The 17,844-nt window shown below is 43.9% G+C and overlaps 1 protein-coding gene across 3 annotated transcripts in view; it reads left to right on the top strand.

Annotated features, from left to right (window-relative positions):
• Positions 1-17,844, top strand: part of GLP2R (glucagon like peptide 2 receptor) — a 120,720-nt gene continuing 102,876 nt past the window's right edge. The window contains exons 1-2 of one of the 3 annotated variants that reach the window (XM_065563304.1): positions 1-381; positions 9,339-9,432. In XM_065563304.1, coding sequence (XP_065419376.1) covers positions 277-381; positions 9,339-9,432 — 199 coding nt within the window. In that variant the 5' untranslated portion in view covers positions 1-276. The remainder of the gene's footprint in view (positions 382-9,338; positions 9,433-17,844) is intronic. The other 2 variants (XM_065563305.1, XM_005305108.5) reach the window with 2 other exon arrangements.

Raw genomic sequence — 17,844 nt, forward strand, 5'->3', positions numbered from 1 at the left:
TGCTAATTCTCATTGGCTGACAAACAACAGAAAGCAGACATGCTTGTGAAGTTTAGAGTAAATTCCCTTTGTCTTTACACAGAGAAACGAAAGGAAGTCAGAGTCTCAAAACTGTTTCAACAGATTTGTTGGCTTGATTAAATTCAGATCCAGGAAATAGTCACATTTGTGAAATTGTCTGTAATTTTAAAAGTGCAGGCATTAAACGTTTCACAGAACAGGGTGGGGAATTGGCTCTATCGTACAGCGCGTAACTCTTCAACCAAGTCTGTCACTATGGGTATCTCCACATATTCTGGTCTCTGTTCCAACATGTGGTTCTATTCCAGAACATCTCTTGGATCTGTTTCTATTGTTATGACAGTGTTTGTGGTAAAGCAGGTAAGAAAAAATTTAATTATCAATGATTGATTTTAAAACCTAGACAATCCTTTCACCTTGCATTTTAATGTTCAGAAATTGTGTGATATATTCATAAATGGTACTTGTTTAGCAATTTGTTAAGCATTTCAAAATGCAAAAAGCGTGGTATTGATTTATAAGCCCTAGCATGTTATTTCCCAATTTACTGCTCTTATCCAGGTCATATATTAATGTTTTCCTATTTTAATGCTGGTTTTTATATATTGAATACATTGCTTTTGAATTTCCTTTATAAAGGCTGTTTTAATATTAACATACATTGTGTTAACTACCAAACCTGAATATCAATTTTAAAACCGTAGTCTGTTTGCAAAAGGCAGAAAAAATGCGGATGGTATTTACATTAAGTTCTTTTGCATCTCTGCAATACACTACATTTTCTTCTAAATACAGTGAAAGATTTTAATAAGATCTCATCTTAATTTTTACCATAGATTATTGACATATGTAGAATATAGAAGAGTTTGAAAGATTTCTTATCAAAGGGTTGCCATAAAATTCACTTCAAGGACATTTTCATTTTTTTTTTAAATGCTATATCTGTAGTGAGCTGGGCAGATTTTTTTTAACAGTTTAATAAAGTATAATGGTAAATTTCATTCTGTTCTGACAGATTAAAACGCAGATTTAAGATTACTATGAGTAAAAAGAAAGTTAAATTTTCTCCTATCTGAATATAACTGACAGATTTACCACTGCCGACAGGAGCATATCTCGTTGAATATGTTTCATGGAGTTTTGTTTTACTTTTGCTTCTAAAATTTGTATGAATGAATAATACAAAGTCAATAAGTATCACTAAGGCTTTGAATTTTTGAGAGAAAAAGTCATATTGCACTTAGACAATTCTAACCACAGAAATGATTTCACACAGATTCACTTAAAACGGAATCATCACTGTACTTTCTAAGACATTCAAATCATGAGGACATATGGGGTGAAATCCTGGGCCCGTTGAAGTCAAAGGTAAAACTCATTAACTTCAATGGGGCCAGGATTTCATCCCTGGTATATTTTCCATCCATATTCTCAGTAATAACATCAGCTTTGATTCATTTATAATACTGTAATAAGCTTGAAACATGACTTGGTGAGGAAGGGGCAACTGTAATTTATCACATCCATGTCCTCCGATAGACAGGTAGATTAAGGGAATGGTTACAAATATTAGTAAATATTTAAATTTTGAGATCTTTTTCGGAGCATATATAGTACATTTTTGTTGTCCACAGCCTGTGATAGTTCAGTCTGACTGGCCAACAATTTCTCAGCATATTCCAAATAAAGAATATTCCAGCATGAAGTAGCATATTCCAAATAAATTGTATTACTTGATTTCACCTTCATTTTAACAAGATTCACAGGGCAAAATTTTGACCCCTCTGAGGTCAGTGGCAAAACTCCCATTGACTTCAAGGGGGCCAGGCTTTCACACATAGATTTTAATGTCAGAAGAGATCATTATGATCTGACCTCCTGCATAACATGGGATGGAAAATCTACCCAGTGATTCCCACATCAATGCTATAATTTCTGGTTGAGCTAGACCATATCTTTTAGAAAGAGACATCCAGTCTTGATGTAAAGATTCCAAGTGATGAAGAATACACCAGGTCCCAGTTAATTGGTTCAAAAGGTTAATTATGCTCACTGTTAAAAATCTGTGCCCTATCGCTAGCCTGAATTTATCTTCAGCTTCCAGACACAGGATCTTGTTCTGGTTTTGTCTATTAGATTAAAGAGCCCGCTACTAGCAGAAAAGTTCTCCCCATGTCAGTACTTACTGACTGTGATCAAGTCACTCTCACTTTTGTAACAGATACGACAACCTCCTGAAATATCCTGGACAAACCTTATTGAATTAAGTTAAACCCTACTGAATTAGGTTTAAGTATTTTAGGAGTTTGTTGTCTTGGAAGTTTCACCCAGAGGAGGGGACCTTTTGTCGGCTCATCCCATTACATGAGGACAGTTCAAAGAGACACTGTATAACGGGGTAACTGAGTTACTAACGAGAGATCTTTTTCTCTTTAAAAATACATGTGCTTGCATAGAAAGATCTGTGTGGTGGTTTAACCGTGACAATTACACTGTGTACCATCTCTGAAGAAAAAAGTAAAGCAGGCCGGCTTAGGCAGCCTGACATTGCTGGGGAGGTCACTGTATAGACAGTGAGCTGTGCAGTCTGGAAGTACCCTGATCTGGAGGCAGTGAGATGGGGGTCTCCGCCCAAAAGAGATGATGTCTGAGGAGCCGGGAGTTTTGAGTTGGTGCCCTTGCTGGACCATAGAAGGGGAATGTAGGTGCAGTTGCTCTGAACTGTGACAACCCTTTCTTGGATAAGCTTTCTCAGTCTCTCACTATAAGGTGGGTTTTCCAGACCTCAAATCTTTCTTGTAGCTCTTTTCTCAATCATTTCCAATTTGTCAATATTATTTATGCAAAATAATGGTCCAGTAATGGTCTCACTAATGCCATATACAGCAATAATACTACCTCCCTACTTGATATTCCCCTGCTTATACATCCACGAATTTCATTAGCCCCTCTTAACCAGAGCATTGCAGTGGGAACTTGTGTTCAGTTGGTTTACACCCTCACACCTAAATCCTTTTCTGAGTCATTGCTGTCCCAGAGGTGTAACCTGGCTCCTGGGAGTATGACCTTGCAGTGGGTCCTATTAAAATGAATATTGTTCAAATGAGCCCAGCTTTCACATTGCTCTTTGTAGCTGACTTGTGCTTATCATTATAGACCCTCCACCACAAGTTGTGTCATCTGCAAACTTCACCACTAATGATTTTATGTTTTCTTCCAAATCACTGATAAAGATATTGGATAGCATTAGGTCAAGCGCAGATCCCTAGGGAACTCGACTAAAAAACCCGTCATTGGATGATGGCTCCAGATTTACAATTACCTTTTGAGATCTATAGCTTAGGAGGCTGTTTAATATATTTAGAATATGCTGCACTGATTTTGTATCCGCAAAAAGAAGAACAGGAGTACTTGTGGCACCTTAGAGACTAACAAATTTATTAGAGCATAAGCTTTCGTGGACTACAGCCCACTTCTTCGGATGCATATAGAATGGAACATATATTGAGGAGATATATATACACACATACAGAGAGCATAAACAGATGGGAGTTGTCTTACCAACTCTGAGAGGCCAGTGTGCGGATACAGACTAACACGGCTGCTACTCTGAAACCTGATTTTGTATCGTGCTGCTCTTTTAATCAGAATGTCATGCAGCACTAAGTCATATGTCTCACAGAAGTTTATGATGTCAACAGTTACCAGCTACTGCTGTTTCAATTTCTCTATATATGAAAGCTTTCAACTGAAGCAGAAAATGTGATGAATCTGTGTCCTTGCACCTTTAAGAGTCCTGCCCCTCCTGTGGAGGGTGCCATCCAGAACCCCTTTCTCAGTATGTGCAGCTACAGCTGGGACTAAGAGAGGATCCAGGTAGCAGTTCTGAGAGCTTTCCCTGTATTTCCTTGGTCATTTACCCCTGTTTGTTTATTGTAAACCAAACTTGTGTCTATTAAATGGAGCCGCTTTTTCTACGAATGCGTCATCTCCATTTCCTTGCCTCTTAAGATGAAGTTCATTGACCAATTGATGTCCCAAGAATCTCTCCTGGTCGCCTGCATTTTGGGGCCCACATCAGGGAAAAGCCAAGATGTTTTTTGTCCTGGAAACAAGCATTCCTTTCTCATGGCTCTTATAAATATTCTCTCCTTATCTTGCAAGTCCATCATGTGAAGAATAATTAGTCTTTCCACTCCAGGGGATTTAAAGCATGGGTGGCTCACACTCATGAGCTTGAAGCTGGCCTGGGAGCAGTGCTGGGGAAAACAAGGAGCTGGGGAAACAGTCCTCTCTGAGCTATTTCAAACTTTATGCTCCCAGAAAAGAAAGCTCAAATCCCCTCTCTCCAGCACTGAAAGCTATTCATGCTGGCAAGCTTTTAGCACCAGACAGACAAAGCTGGAGCACTGGTCAAAGCATTATTTGCTCAGCACTGCACCTCCACTTTCCTTTTAGACCCACTCTCAAAATCTTCAAGCTGTCTCCAATCCTGGGTCATTAAAAATCTTATTTGCATACACTAATTTTGGGGGATTAGGAAATTCACACAAAAAACCTTCCTTAATTGAGAGTTATGGTTGCTAAGGGGTATTTCTGAGAAAGAAACACTAAAAAGCAAAGATATATTAAGGCAACATTCACACCCAGGACAAAACCAGTTTCTAAGCATTAACTCACTGCCATTATGACACCACCAACCCATTAAAACCCTTTCTGACACATTCAACAATGCTATTACCCTCAGCACACACTGAAGAACTGAAAATCACATGGAAACTGCACTTCACAGGATGCTGACAGTTTGCCTGGACCAGCCTAGCTCACAGTGAAGGCCTACCCTAGGAGAGCATGGAGGCAGTGGGCCACTCCCTGCCCAGCATGCCCCAGAGGGTACTAGAAATGCCTGAACAGGTTGACTGCTCCCAGGAGGAGCTCCCCAGCTTTGAGTCCAAGTATTGCAGCTTGCAACAGAGAACCAAGCTCTCCACAAGCAAGAGAACAGGTTTATGATGAAAACATGGCACCATGGGTCCAACTGGCACAGCACACCACAGATAACCACGTGCTACGAGAGCAGGTGGCCTGGCTGCCAGATGAGAACCATGCACTATGAGCATGCACTGCAGCCATGTACCTGGACCCGAGGCCTTCAAAATGCCTAACTGTTATCAGGTATCTTGCAGGCATCTCTGCAGAGGTGGGTTTGAAGGAGGATAGTTTTGTGGATTTTTACAGGTAGTTCCTTCCAGGAATAAGGGCATTGGAAAAGCAGTTGTAGTCTTGTTACCTTTGCTCCCCCCATTTGTTGGATCCACCCGTCATCTTAAACTCTCCACCTGTTTTTGTATATGTAACTTTAGCACCCTTGTGGCCAAGATGGAGTCTGCTATGCAGCCAGCTCTGGCTAAGAAAAGGTGTGCGCAGGAAAGGAACACAGCAGGGAAAGTCCCTTCCACACCAGGGGCACCTGTTCCAAAACCCCCAAGGTGTACACACACACTGGAGAGTACAATGAATATAGGAAAGGGAAATATCTATTCACAGGGGGATGAATGGAGAAAAACAATAGGGGAGAAGATGAGGAAGAGCAGTAAAACAGGGTTCCATTCAACACAAGGCCCCACAAGCCCAATGGTACCACAGTCTGAAAGAGCAGACACCCAGCAATGTATCTGCACGCAGCGTTCAGGAGTCCTGGGCAGAGTTCTAGTCCAGTGGTGAGTCTTGGGTGCTCCTGGTTGTCTTCAGTGCCGGTAACCTTTCCCCAGCAAATTCCTCCAGTGCCCTCTTCTGCTGCTCTCTGCATAGACATAGTGAGACAACTTCCCCACTTAACTGCTAACAGACTCTCTCCTTATTCCCAATGCAAAGTCACAAGCTCCAGTACTCATGGCCCCATACAACTCTGGGCAGCAGTGATACTGGGTCCAGCTCCGGTTTGTCCTTCTTAAGCGATTCCTCCCTGGCACAGTGCTCCTCTTGGCTCCTGTCCTGGGGTGTCCCCAATCGGTCGCCCTGTCCCTCCTGGACTTTGGGCAGGTTCTCGGCTGCTTCACTCTATGAGGGCCTGCTTGCTGCAGCCCTTCTGTCTGGAGCCCTAGACACAGCCACCCCGTTGCTCCCCCTCTCTCCACGTTACCCCCAAACAGTACTTCCTCTGCCTGGAACAATCAGCATTTCCTCCCTCAGGACAAAGATTTAAAGGGGCCATGCTTTCTAAACCCCAAAAGAGTTACATATAGATACACACAATCCCGAGGGTGAAATGCCTGCAAGCTTCATGATGGCTATTTAAAAACACCTGAATAGAGGCTCAAACTAAATGTATACACCCAAATAAAAAAAGTGAAAGGACCAAAAAAAAAAAAAAGACACAAGGACTAATCGCCAAAGTAAAAGACATAATTAGCGGCAAAAAGGAATCCTTTAAAAATTGGATGTCAAATCCAACTGAGGAAAATAGAAAGGAGCGTAAACTCTGGCAAGTCAAGTGTCAAAGTACAATAAAGAAGGTCAAGTAAGAATTTGAAGAGCAAGTAGCTAAGGACAAAAACTAACAGCAAAAAAATGTAAGTACATCAGATGTAGGCCACTGATTGCTCAAGGTGCTAAAGAAGCCCTAATGGAAGACAAGGCCATTGTGGAGAAGCTAAATGAATTCTTTGCATCAGTCTTCACTCCAGAGGATATGAGGGAGATCCCCATCCTGAACCATTCTTTTTAAGTGACAAATCTGAGGATCTGTCCCAGATTGAGGTGTCAGTAGAGGAGGTTTTGGAACAAATTGATAAATTCAACAGTAATAAATCACCTGGGCCAGATGGTATTCATCCAAGAGTTCTGAAGGAACTTAGATATGAAAACGAAGAACTACTAACTGTGGTATGTAATGTATCATTTAAATCAGCTTCTATGTAAGATGACTGGAGGATAGCTAATGTAATAGCTAACTTTGAAAAAGGCTCCAGAGGCGATCCTGGCAGCCTAACTTCAGATTGGTTCAAAACTATAGTAAAGAACTGAATTAACATACACCTCTACCTCGATATAATGCTGTCCTCGGGAGCCAAAAAATCTTACCGCATTATAGATGAAACCACGTTATATCAAACTTGCTTTGATCCACCGGAGTGCGCAGCCCTCCCCTCCCCCCCCCCGGAGCACTGCTTTACCGCGTTATATCCGAATTCGTGTTATATCGGGTGGCGTTATATCAAGGTAGAGGTGTACATAAATTAACATGATATTTTTGGGAAGAGTCCACACTGCTTCTGTAAAGGGAAATCATGCCAAACCAATCTAATAGAATTCTCTGAGGGGGTCCACAATCATGTGGACAAGGGTGATCCAGTGAATATAGAAAGCCTTTGACAAGGTCCCACACCAAAGGCTCTTAAGCAAAGTAAATAGTCCTGGGATAAGAGGGAAGGTCCTCTCATGGATCAGTATGTGACTGAAAGATAGGAAACAAAGGGGTAGAAATAAATGGTCCATTTTCACAATGAAAGGAGGTAAATAGCAGGGTCTTCCAAGGGTCTGTACTGGGACCAGTGCTGTTCAACATATTCAGAAATGATCTGGAAAAAGGGGTAAACAGTGAGATGGCAAAGTTTGCAGATGATACAAAATTACTCAAGATAGTTAACTCTTTGCAGTCTGCTTTGGACTTACAAAGGGATCTCAGAAAACTAGGTGACTGGGCAACAAAATGGCAGATGAAATTCAATGGGATAAGTGTAAAGTAATGCACACTGGGGAAAAAATAATCCCAACTACTTATACAAAATCATGGGGTCTAAATTAGCGGTCACAATTCAAGAAAGAAATATTGGAGTCATTGTGGAGAGTTCTCTGAAAACAGGCATTCACTGTGCAGCAGCAGTGAAAAAACCTAACGTTAGGAACTATTAGGAAAGGGATAGATAATAAGACATCCACACCTTGAATAGTGCATACAGTTCTGGTCTCCCCATCTGAAAAAAGATATCAGAGTTAGAAAAGGTGGAGAAAAGGGCAACAAAAAGTATTAGGGGTATGGAACATCTTCCATATGAGGAAATATTAAAAAGACTGAGACTGTTCATCTTAGAAGAGAGATAACTAAGGGGAGATATGATAGACATCTACAAAATCATGAATGGTGTGGATACAGTGAATAAGGAGTTGTTTATGCCTTCATATAACACAAGAACCAGGGGTCACCAATTAAATTAATAGGCAGTAGGTTTTCAACAAATAAAAAGAAGTATTTCTCCACGCAATGCACAGCCGACCTATGGAACCCATCTCCAGGGGATGTTGTGAAGGCCAAAAGTATAACTAACTGGGTTCAAAAAAGAATGAGATAAGTTAATGGAGGATAGGTCCATCAATGTCTATTAGCCAAGATGGTCAGGGATGCAACACTATCATCTGGGTGTTCCTAAACCTCCACCTGCCAGAAATTGAGAGTGGATGACAGGGGATGGATCTCTTGATAATTGCCCTGTTCGGTTCATTCCCTCTGAAACATCTGGAATCTGCCAATGTTGGCAGACAGGATATTGGGCTCAATGGACTATTGTTCTGACCCAGTATGCCCATTCTTATGTTATGTTATGTTATGTCCTGTGTTATACAGGAGGTCAGACTAGATGATCACAATGCTCCCTTTTGGCCTTGAAATCTATGAAAATGGAGATGAGTCTTTGCTAGTTTTTCAATTGCCTCACTTGAAACAGGGATAGTGAGGGGTTGCTTGGGAGGTCTGCTGAAACAAGAATTAGTGTCTGGAGTCTGGGAGGAATATGTTGGGAGAGGATTTACCTCTTTAAAGGTGATGTTAACAAAATGGTATTACTTATTTATTTCTTCACAATTATATTAAACTGCAATGAAAGAGCTCTCAGCCAATGCTCTGGGCATTCTTGACAATCCGTAAAATACGCTAATAAACAAACAGCCCCATGAATTATTTCCAGTCATACCAATCAAATAATCCAATGAAAACATAAATATTCAACAAAGTTTAATCAACCTCTGCATATAATCTAATTCTTAACTGCTTGAAAATGTTCCAGGATTTATGAGTCATAGCACACAACTTCTACAGAGGCTATATATTCAGTGTCCAGTTGGAAGTTTGACAAAAATGTGTGGCATGGGGGAGAACATAACAGTGTGACAGTGTATTTCTTGGCCACAGAAAAAGTGACAACTCTTGAATTTTGTATATTACTTATTTCAACTGTTAAAGTAGCAGAAAACTATCCCAACTAGAAAAATACAAAGTTCAAACTCAGTTTCTTCATTTACAATATTTTCTGTATGTACAGGTCTTAGGCTCTCTGCTGGCGAAAACGACGACGAAGTGGCTTAACTATAAAAATGATTGCTTGAAAACATTACAAGAATCTGCAGTAGAAACTGGTAAGAAACCTGACTAAAAATGGGGTAACACTTCAAAATAACCATATTAAATGTGTAAATAGAAATTTATTGAACAATATTGCAGAGGTATATTTTTATTCATAGATTTCAAGATTTAAGGCCAGAAAGGCCTACTATAAATAGAAAAACAGAGGAATGCCATCAAGTTATGTTTAAGACCTTTCGCTTAGCCAAAAAAATAAGTGAAATCAGCTTGAAACTCCACAAATTGTTCACAACCCCAGACAAATGCTGGACAACTGTGGAGCAAGGTGAATTTCCAGCAATTGGGATTTATAAATGACCCTAATTAAGGAAAGCAGTTAGAACCCACTGAACTAACAAGGTTTGCCACCCGTCACTGATCACTCTGTATTGCATCCCTTCACCTCCATCCTTCTGTTTCTTGTCTATGCAAGTCCTGAGCCCGATCCCATTTAATTCAGTAGGAGATTTTCCACCGAATACAATGGGTAGAGATTCAGGTCTTTGGGGCTGAGAATGTCTCTTTGTACAAAGTCCTAGCACAGTGGGGTCTCTCCACACTACTAGTACTACTATTAATAATAAACTAAGGAGGGTGACCATATTTCCCAAAGGGAAAATGGGACATTGTGTGGGGCTGGCCCGAGTCACTCTCCTGAGGGCCCTCCCCCTCATGTGGGGCTGGCCTGAGCCACTGGCCTGAGCATTCCCCTTCCCCCCCAACATGTGAGGTTGGCGTCACTGCTCGCTCAAGCCCTGCCTGCCCCCCCATGCATAGCTGGCATCACCGCTCACCCCATGGAAACTGATGGAAACCTGGCCCACTGAAGTGAATGACAAAACTTCTATTTACTTCAGCGGGGCCAGGATTTCACCCAGTATGTTTATGTTTATGTAGCCGTGTAAGATTTATGACATACCTGGTTCAATTATCTTGCTTTGTTTTAAGAGATTGTCTACACACGAGGTTTCATACTGGATCAAATGACATTAATCTAGTTTGAAAACAATTTGCATATGTAACCCTTCTGCCAGTTGGAGTTGGCAGCAACAACAGCCAGGTTCAATATCTAGTGTTCCTTTTCAACAATACAACACAAAACTGGCTTGAGCCCCCACCCAGTAACCTGGGACAATTACATACCACCCCCGGTCACCTCCAAGAGGCAATATTCCCCCTCTTGCAAGCACACAGGAGAGAGAAAAGGAGAGAAGTAACCCGGCATTCCTTCTGGGAAAACGCCACAAGCAGGATTCACAAACATAAAACCAAGAGCAAAAGACCCACCTGAGAGTATGTTGGGCAGTGTTCTTTTACTTCAGGTTCTTAAGTCCAGCAACCAAAAGTTCTTTAATGTACCCTTCCCTTCTTCTGTCCGCCACAACCCGTTCATAACTATCGTCCTTGATCAGTGAAGACCCAGAGTTTAGAGGTGCATCTGGGTGAGCTCACCTCCCACTCTAGTGGGGAATGGGGGCACCTTGCTTGTTCTGCTGTCCAGGCGCTTGTTTTGGCATCAGCTGGCCTGTCAGCTGCTAGCCGCTCTGCCCTGCCGGCCACTCACCACTCCACCAGCTGTTCCACTAGCTACCCTGCTCGCTGCTCCATTCTGCCTGCCAGCCACTCGCCAGTCCATTCCACCAGCCACTTCACTCTGAACCCTTTGGAATGTCTCAAGGTCCCACCACTTAACACGGCTCTCAATGATTTCAGCTGTTAGTGGTGGAGCCTCACTACTAGTGTGGACTGGGCAGTCTCGTGCATCAGAGACACCGTCCCAAAGCAGGCCAAATGCTTAGACCTGGTTATCAGTGATTTCAGCTCTGTGGTGTGTAACAAGACTCCCAGTTGAGTCTTAATCAACTCTGTTATTACACTGTGGAGAGATGCCGGGTCAAATGGTGCCTCGGATCCTTAGGCAGGGCCCACACCACCAGGTACAAGTACCTGCCCCACCCTCTCTTGACTCCACTGGATTTTGGCACTCACATCACCTGCCTAGCAAGTACAGTTTAGTTGAGCATGAGTCCCTCCATCAGAGTATGCCTTGCACAGTTCTGCCTCTCTTGATTCACACAACAAGGATAATAACCCTTTAGTACCCCGCCCCAATAACAAAGTGACTTGTGACTTGAGCTCATTCAGACTCTGCTTACATTGCGTACATACAATGCAACTCGTCACTGCACACTAACTCTGCATTTGTCTGGAATGCTGGAGTCCTCTTGCAAAGTGGATTAGGTTTGCTTCAAATTGAAATTGTTCATTTTTTTTGTTTGTGTGCATGTGATTGCTGTGCTCCACTTTTTTCATGTTTCCAATGGCTATCCCACAGTGCTTTGCAGTTCGACTGTTACTGACCTGTCCATTGTGTGCCCTCCCTCCACGGGGGTCCTTTTCAGGATAACGCTTCTCCCTATAAAAAGTGGCACAGAGTCAGATATTGCCTGTTTGCCCCTCAATCCCAGTGTATCATTATTCTGGTGATGCAACCACTCCAGAAGCCCCATAACATGCCTTGCACAGCTGCTTGGAGCGGTGCTGAGGCACTGCATCTCACTGCCATCTGGGGAGATGCATTGGTTCAGGAACCTCTTATGGGAAGGCACAGGAATAGGACCTTTTTACGGACATTGTAAAGCAGATGTCCACAAAGGGTCACAACCAGGACACCTGCCAGTGCCAGATAAAGAACAAGCATCTCAGGAGAAAGCACACTGAAATGAGGGATGAAAGGAGACAATCTGGCAGGGGACGTGTGACCTGTCCATTTTTGAAGAACTGTATAGCATTCTACACAATTACAGTACAACCTGTCCCAGGCATTACTCTGAACCTGCTGCCTGCACCTCCCCCTACCAAGCATGACCCGCTCGACCCATGGGAGGATGAGCAGAAGGATGCTGGATAGGAGCTGCCCCTGACAGCTAGGATCTCTTTGTGGGTCAGGATAGCCAGCTGGAAAGCCAGTCCCAGTCTGCTACAAAGGACTCTCTTTCCCACCCTACATCAGCTGAGCCGGATTCCCAGCCCAAAACCAAGCAGGAACCAAAGAGTCAGATCCTCTGGAGGGAATGTCAGCATGTAAGTACCTATCTTTACAATGTATTATTTATTGGTGGATGTAAGCTAGGAGCCCACGTCTTTCACTCACCCTTCACCTTGTGCTGCTTCCAAATGGCATCTGCCAGCATGGTGCAGTCACAGTCTGTACCCCATTCCTCCTCCCACACCAGATTCAAATAGCAAAAGCATTTATTTGTAAAACATTAAATAATTTATTGAGATAGTGCTTATAGGAAAAGAAATCTGGTTAGTTTTTGTAATTTACATGAGGTATAAATGCACATTGCAGGCCCAGGCAAGGCACAAACAATACTTACTCCCCACTGAAGTGCAAATGCCTTGTAACATGCATGTAGCTGACCATCATTGCAGGGACCTATTTATTTTTCTCTTCATTTTCTCCAGGGGAGATATAGCAGAAATTAAGACTGAGAAATTACTTGGGTTTTTGTTTGTTTGTTTTGCAAATTATAGGGAATAACCTCATGCCCATGTCCTCTCGTAGGGCTTGCAAGCCCTTTCCACTACTGCAATCCTTCTGAGGGGACCATTGTGGAAAACAACTTCACAGCATCTCTCACCAGTCTATTCTTTGTCTTTTTTTAATAAGACTAGTTCCCCACCTCAGTGTAATGCCATCAAGAGTCAGGACATAGCTCCAACCAACTCTCCCACCCCAAGAGCATGAAAGCAGATACAGTAGACTAAAATCCAAAGGCACCCACCATGGTCCATACCTACCTACCATCTCTGAGTTTCCCAGAAGAATGGGAAGAGTCTCAGGGAGGAACGGTCACACATATTGACTAAAAAAGCTATCATGCCTTGTCTGAATATGAACAGTAAACAACTTTTTTGTTGTTTTGTTCACTTCCATAGCCACAGCACCCTGCAACAGCAGGACAGTCCTCTCTGAACTGCTGACACGATGGCCAACCTGAGGGGAAGAAAAAGGAAGAGTCGGGATGAGATGTTTAAATGACTGAGTCACAGAGTCGAACCAGGCTGTCTGAGAGGTGAAGCTTGCACATGAGGATCCAGAGGGAGGGAGAAGTTGCTCTCCCAGGAGATCATGTCAATGGTCAAGGGAAAGTGTGGCTGTGGCCAAGGATAGCATCACCAAAATGAAGGAGAGCATGGAAAAGGACGGAGATATAGAGGCAACTCGTGGATACTATCCAGAATGCCCTCCTGCTAATCTTGCTGCTTCCTGCAGTCCTGTAATTTGGGACCCAGACGTCCTTCAGCCTGTGGATAATGGTGGCTACTGGCACCAGCAGCAACTCCTAACCTCTGCATCCCAAAAGCAGTACTCCCCGCAGGTCCCATTCACCTCTCAAATCCCACCTCTGGGCATCGAGAACATTTGTACCTGGCATAGGCGCCAATAGTGGGTGCACAGCACCCACCCGCAGCCCCACGGATCAGCTCCTCCCCCTCCCCCCTCAGCAGTTCAGTGATGTACAGGAGGCGCTGGGGAGGAGTGGGAGCAGGAAGAGGCAGGGAGGAGGTGGGGCGGGGGCAGGAAGAGGCGGGGTGGGGTGGGAGCGAGGGGGAGAGGAAGAAGCGAGGGCAGGGCCTGGGGTGGGGTGGAGGTCGAGTACCCCCCAGGAACGCGGGAAATCAGCGCATCTGCCTGGGAGTCCAGCTCTTTTGAGCCCTGCAGAGCCCCTGAGAATTTTGAGCTGAGGCACTCAGCCCCAGAACCCGTGCAGATAAGAAGGGTCAGAGGCAAGGCCTATACTCACCTGTAACTGTTCCCCCTCTTCTCATTCTGTTGCACTTGGAATGTTCTTACTTGTTGCATTCTAAATTTTATGTGCACTGTTGCAGTAATTAAAGGTTTGTGTATAGCTGATTACTTTAAAAGACTGGTTTTCTAACCAAACAGACATTATTTTTCCATTGCTTTGATTAACATTTTTGTATTTTTTATTGTTTCATATTAAAACCATTTACAATACATCCATTATGGGTCATCATTGCAGTTAGCACAGAGAATCCTTTAAATACAGCGAAAATAATTCATAGGGTTTTACAAGAGCACGTAGGGAATAGTAAATTTCAACCACCCACATGCAATCCCTCAGTACTCACAATGTCTGCATCCCAGTGCACCCCACACACAGGCTAACTTTTTCAGGCACGGCAGGCACTCAAAATGCAAACAGTAGGCATCCCTGACAGCATTCCCATGGCTGTTCATGCTCCTTGCTGGCTGTTTGAACCTCCGAGCAAGTCCCTGCACCTCAGACTCCCACCCATCATCAGGGCTTTCCCCCTTCCTCTCACAAATATTGGGCAAAGCACAACATCCACCTATAATATTGGAACATTTTTTTCTGCAACTTCCAACCTATTCCGCAAACAGTGCCATCTGTCTTTCATTGTGCAGCTATAAAGCAATAATTAAAATGTTGCTTTTGTCCCAGCAGCTTGTGTATAGCTTCATTAGCTAAGGCACCAAGCCGTAAGTTGGATCTCCCAGAATAACCAGACCAACCTCCACACCATTAATGCCCCCGGTGCTTCAGGGAGTAAACAGTCTTTCTCCATTTTATTTGAATAGTAGAGAGTTCTGAAAGGTTCTAGCATTGTGGACCATACCAGATGCTGCTGCATTTATGTCTGTAAACCTGCCATGGTGGTCCACCGGTCCTTGGAGCACTATGGACAAAAACCCCTTTCTGTTTACAAACTCTGTGCTCAACTGGGGTGAGGGCAGGCAAATGTTAGGCACATGGGTTCATCAATTACATCAAAACCAGGTTGGGTACCCAATGTATGCAAACCCATCAATAATCTCCTGAGCATTACCCATCTGCATGACCTGGTTAGACAGCACCTTATCAGTGGCATAGCAGACCTGTATGAGAATGGCCCCAACAGTTGATCTCCCCACACCAAATTGGTTGGCCACAGACCAGTAACATTCTGGGCTGGCCAGCCTCCAGATGGCAATGGCAACCCTGCTTCTCCATGGATACTGGGCACCACACGTTGGTACACTGCCGCTGCAGTTCCAGGGCCAGTTCCGCACAGATATAAAAAAAAGATAACCCTCCCCATCCTGAAGTTCTCTTGTCACTGAAGAGCTGGTCATCCCAGGTTTACAGAATGAGCCTCTCCCACCAATCCATGGTGGTTTCTTCAGCCCAGAAATGGTGCTGAACCCTTTGTCGGTGATCCAGGACCTGGTCTTCTCATTCCAACAGCTCAGATTCTCCCATTATTCTGTGTCAACCTGCTGCCATCACTGCAGATGGTACTCCTGCTGCCAGAGCTGCTGCTACCATAAAATATTCTTCTGCTCCTGCATCATCAGCTTGTTGGTGCAATGGGTAAAGTCCAATGCTGAATTCATCCAGCTTTGAGAGCTGTAATATAGCCCAAGGAAGCTCTGTATATTTTCACTTGCCCCCACAGAAGCAGGGAGCAGGAGCTTGGCTTCCCACATTTCACAGCAAAAACAATCCCTGGATGCATGCTGCTCAGTGGTAAAGCAAAGGACCCTGGGATACCCCCAAGAATCCTACACCCTCAATTCGCAGCAAACTTGCACCATGTGTTCACATGATGTGAACTGAAAATAGAACAGGCATTCTGTGTGCATGCTATTTATATGACTTACGTAATGCAAGTTATCTGATGCACATCAAAAAGCTTTGCATTAAACTCCCCAGTGTAGACGCACCCTAAGTGATTATGCTTTGTAAACAATATGACATTGTCGTCTACTAAACTTAGTTGGACTTTGAAACAGTGTTTGGGTTTTGATGCATATGGAGAGGGTGCATCTACCCTTACAGCTAGGGGTGGGATTCCCAGCTCACATGGATATACTTATGCAAGGTCACATTGAGCTAGCATACTAAAAATAGTAATGTAGCCATGGTAGCACAGGCAGCAGCAGCATGGGATAGCCACCCAGAATAAAAACCCTCCTGAACCCCACTGGTATGAACTTGGCTGTTAGCCCACGCCAACACTGCCCATGCTACCGTGGCTATATTACTATCTTTAGTGTGCTGGCTCAATGAGAGCTAGTGCAAGTAGGTCTTTGTGAGCTGGGAATCTCACCCCTAGCTCCAAGAGCAGAGGTAGCCATAGCTAGAGCTGTGCTTTTCTTGGAACACAGAGATCCCCTACACAGTAATATATCACTGAAATAGTTCACAGAGAAATACATTAATGTGACTTCTAAAATGTCTTGTTGGATTATGTCCCTGGAACTTTAATGAGGCAGAACTAGGCTAGATCACAGCACAGCCAGCCTTTGGGAACCAGAAAGCCATAGTCCCTGATACCTCCAAGCACCCACTGGATTGGGGAACTAAACACACTTTTTATTTTCATTAAGAAAAAAATGTGAATCTTCACCAATTTCCATTGTAGAGACGGCCTTAAAAATGGAAACCAAAGCAAACCAATTATTAGACTTGAAAACTTATCACTACAGGTTTCCTGAGGCTGGACTGCCCTGTGAAGCCAGGCTCTCTCTATCTGGGGGCGATCCTAGAGCAATTTGTAATGTGGGTAACAGCACCATCTGTGCACAAAACTCCTTGTCAGGAGCTCTTCAGGTGGTACCTCTCCTGTCTTCCTCTCACCCTGTGGACCCACCTCACTCCAGGAACCATAGCATCGTCTTCATGATTTGGCCCTCCAGCCGGGTCACCATCTGTGTTTCCCCCTTCCAGGGTGACCCAAGATCCTTCTATGGCATGCAAATGGTCTTCTCCAGTGCTGCCCAGCTTGTGCCATTTCTCCAGTAGCCAGTAAGGCGACCTGGGCCCTCCCTCTACTCTGGGTTCCAGTTCAGGGACCCTCAGCTCAGCAGTTCTGGGCTCTACCCTCTCAGCCCTCACTGCTCCTTCTCTGGACTGCCTCCTACTCTTCCTGGTTCCCCACCCACCCCCATTCTCTGAGAGAACCAGCTCCAAACCAACTCCCTCTTCCCAGTGAGTGACTGCCCTTTCCCAGCAGCCCCTGTCTGTTGCCAGCTATCTGGCTTTATACAGGTCCCACCTGTTCCTGTACAGCTGAGCCTGCTTGCAAACAACTAGTTCCCTGCTCCCTGGCTCCTTCTCCTGTGGAAGGGAGGCTAGTGCCTATCACAACCAGTTTCCCCAGGGGATAACAATGCCTACGTCACTGGGCCAAAAATTGTCACCGTTATTTACTTTGAGTTTGTAAAGTGCTATGATCAGTAAGGTCCGTCAGGATGGTCCTGTCCCCTTTTAAGGGCTATGGACCCAATGGCTGCCAGAACCCCATTATAATTTGACAACTATCCCTTAAAAATCATTTTATGAACTTTAGCCCCTATGTATACCCCAGTGCAGATGTCCAGACACCAC

Source organism: Chrysemys picta, chromosome 12 (assembly GCF_011386835.1).
Source record: "Chrysemys picta bellii isolate R12L10 chromosome 12, ASM1138683v2, whole genome shotgun sequence".
NCBI classification, from domain to species: Eukaryota; Metazoa; Chordata; order Testudines; family Emydidae; genus Chrysemys; species Chrysemys picta.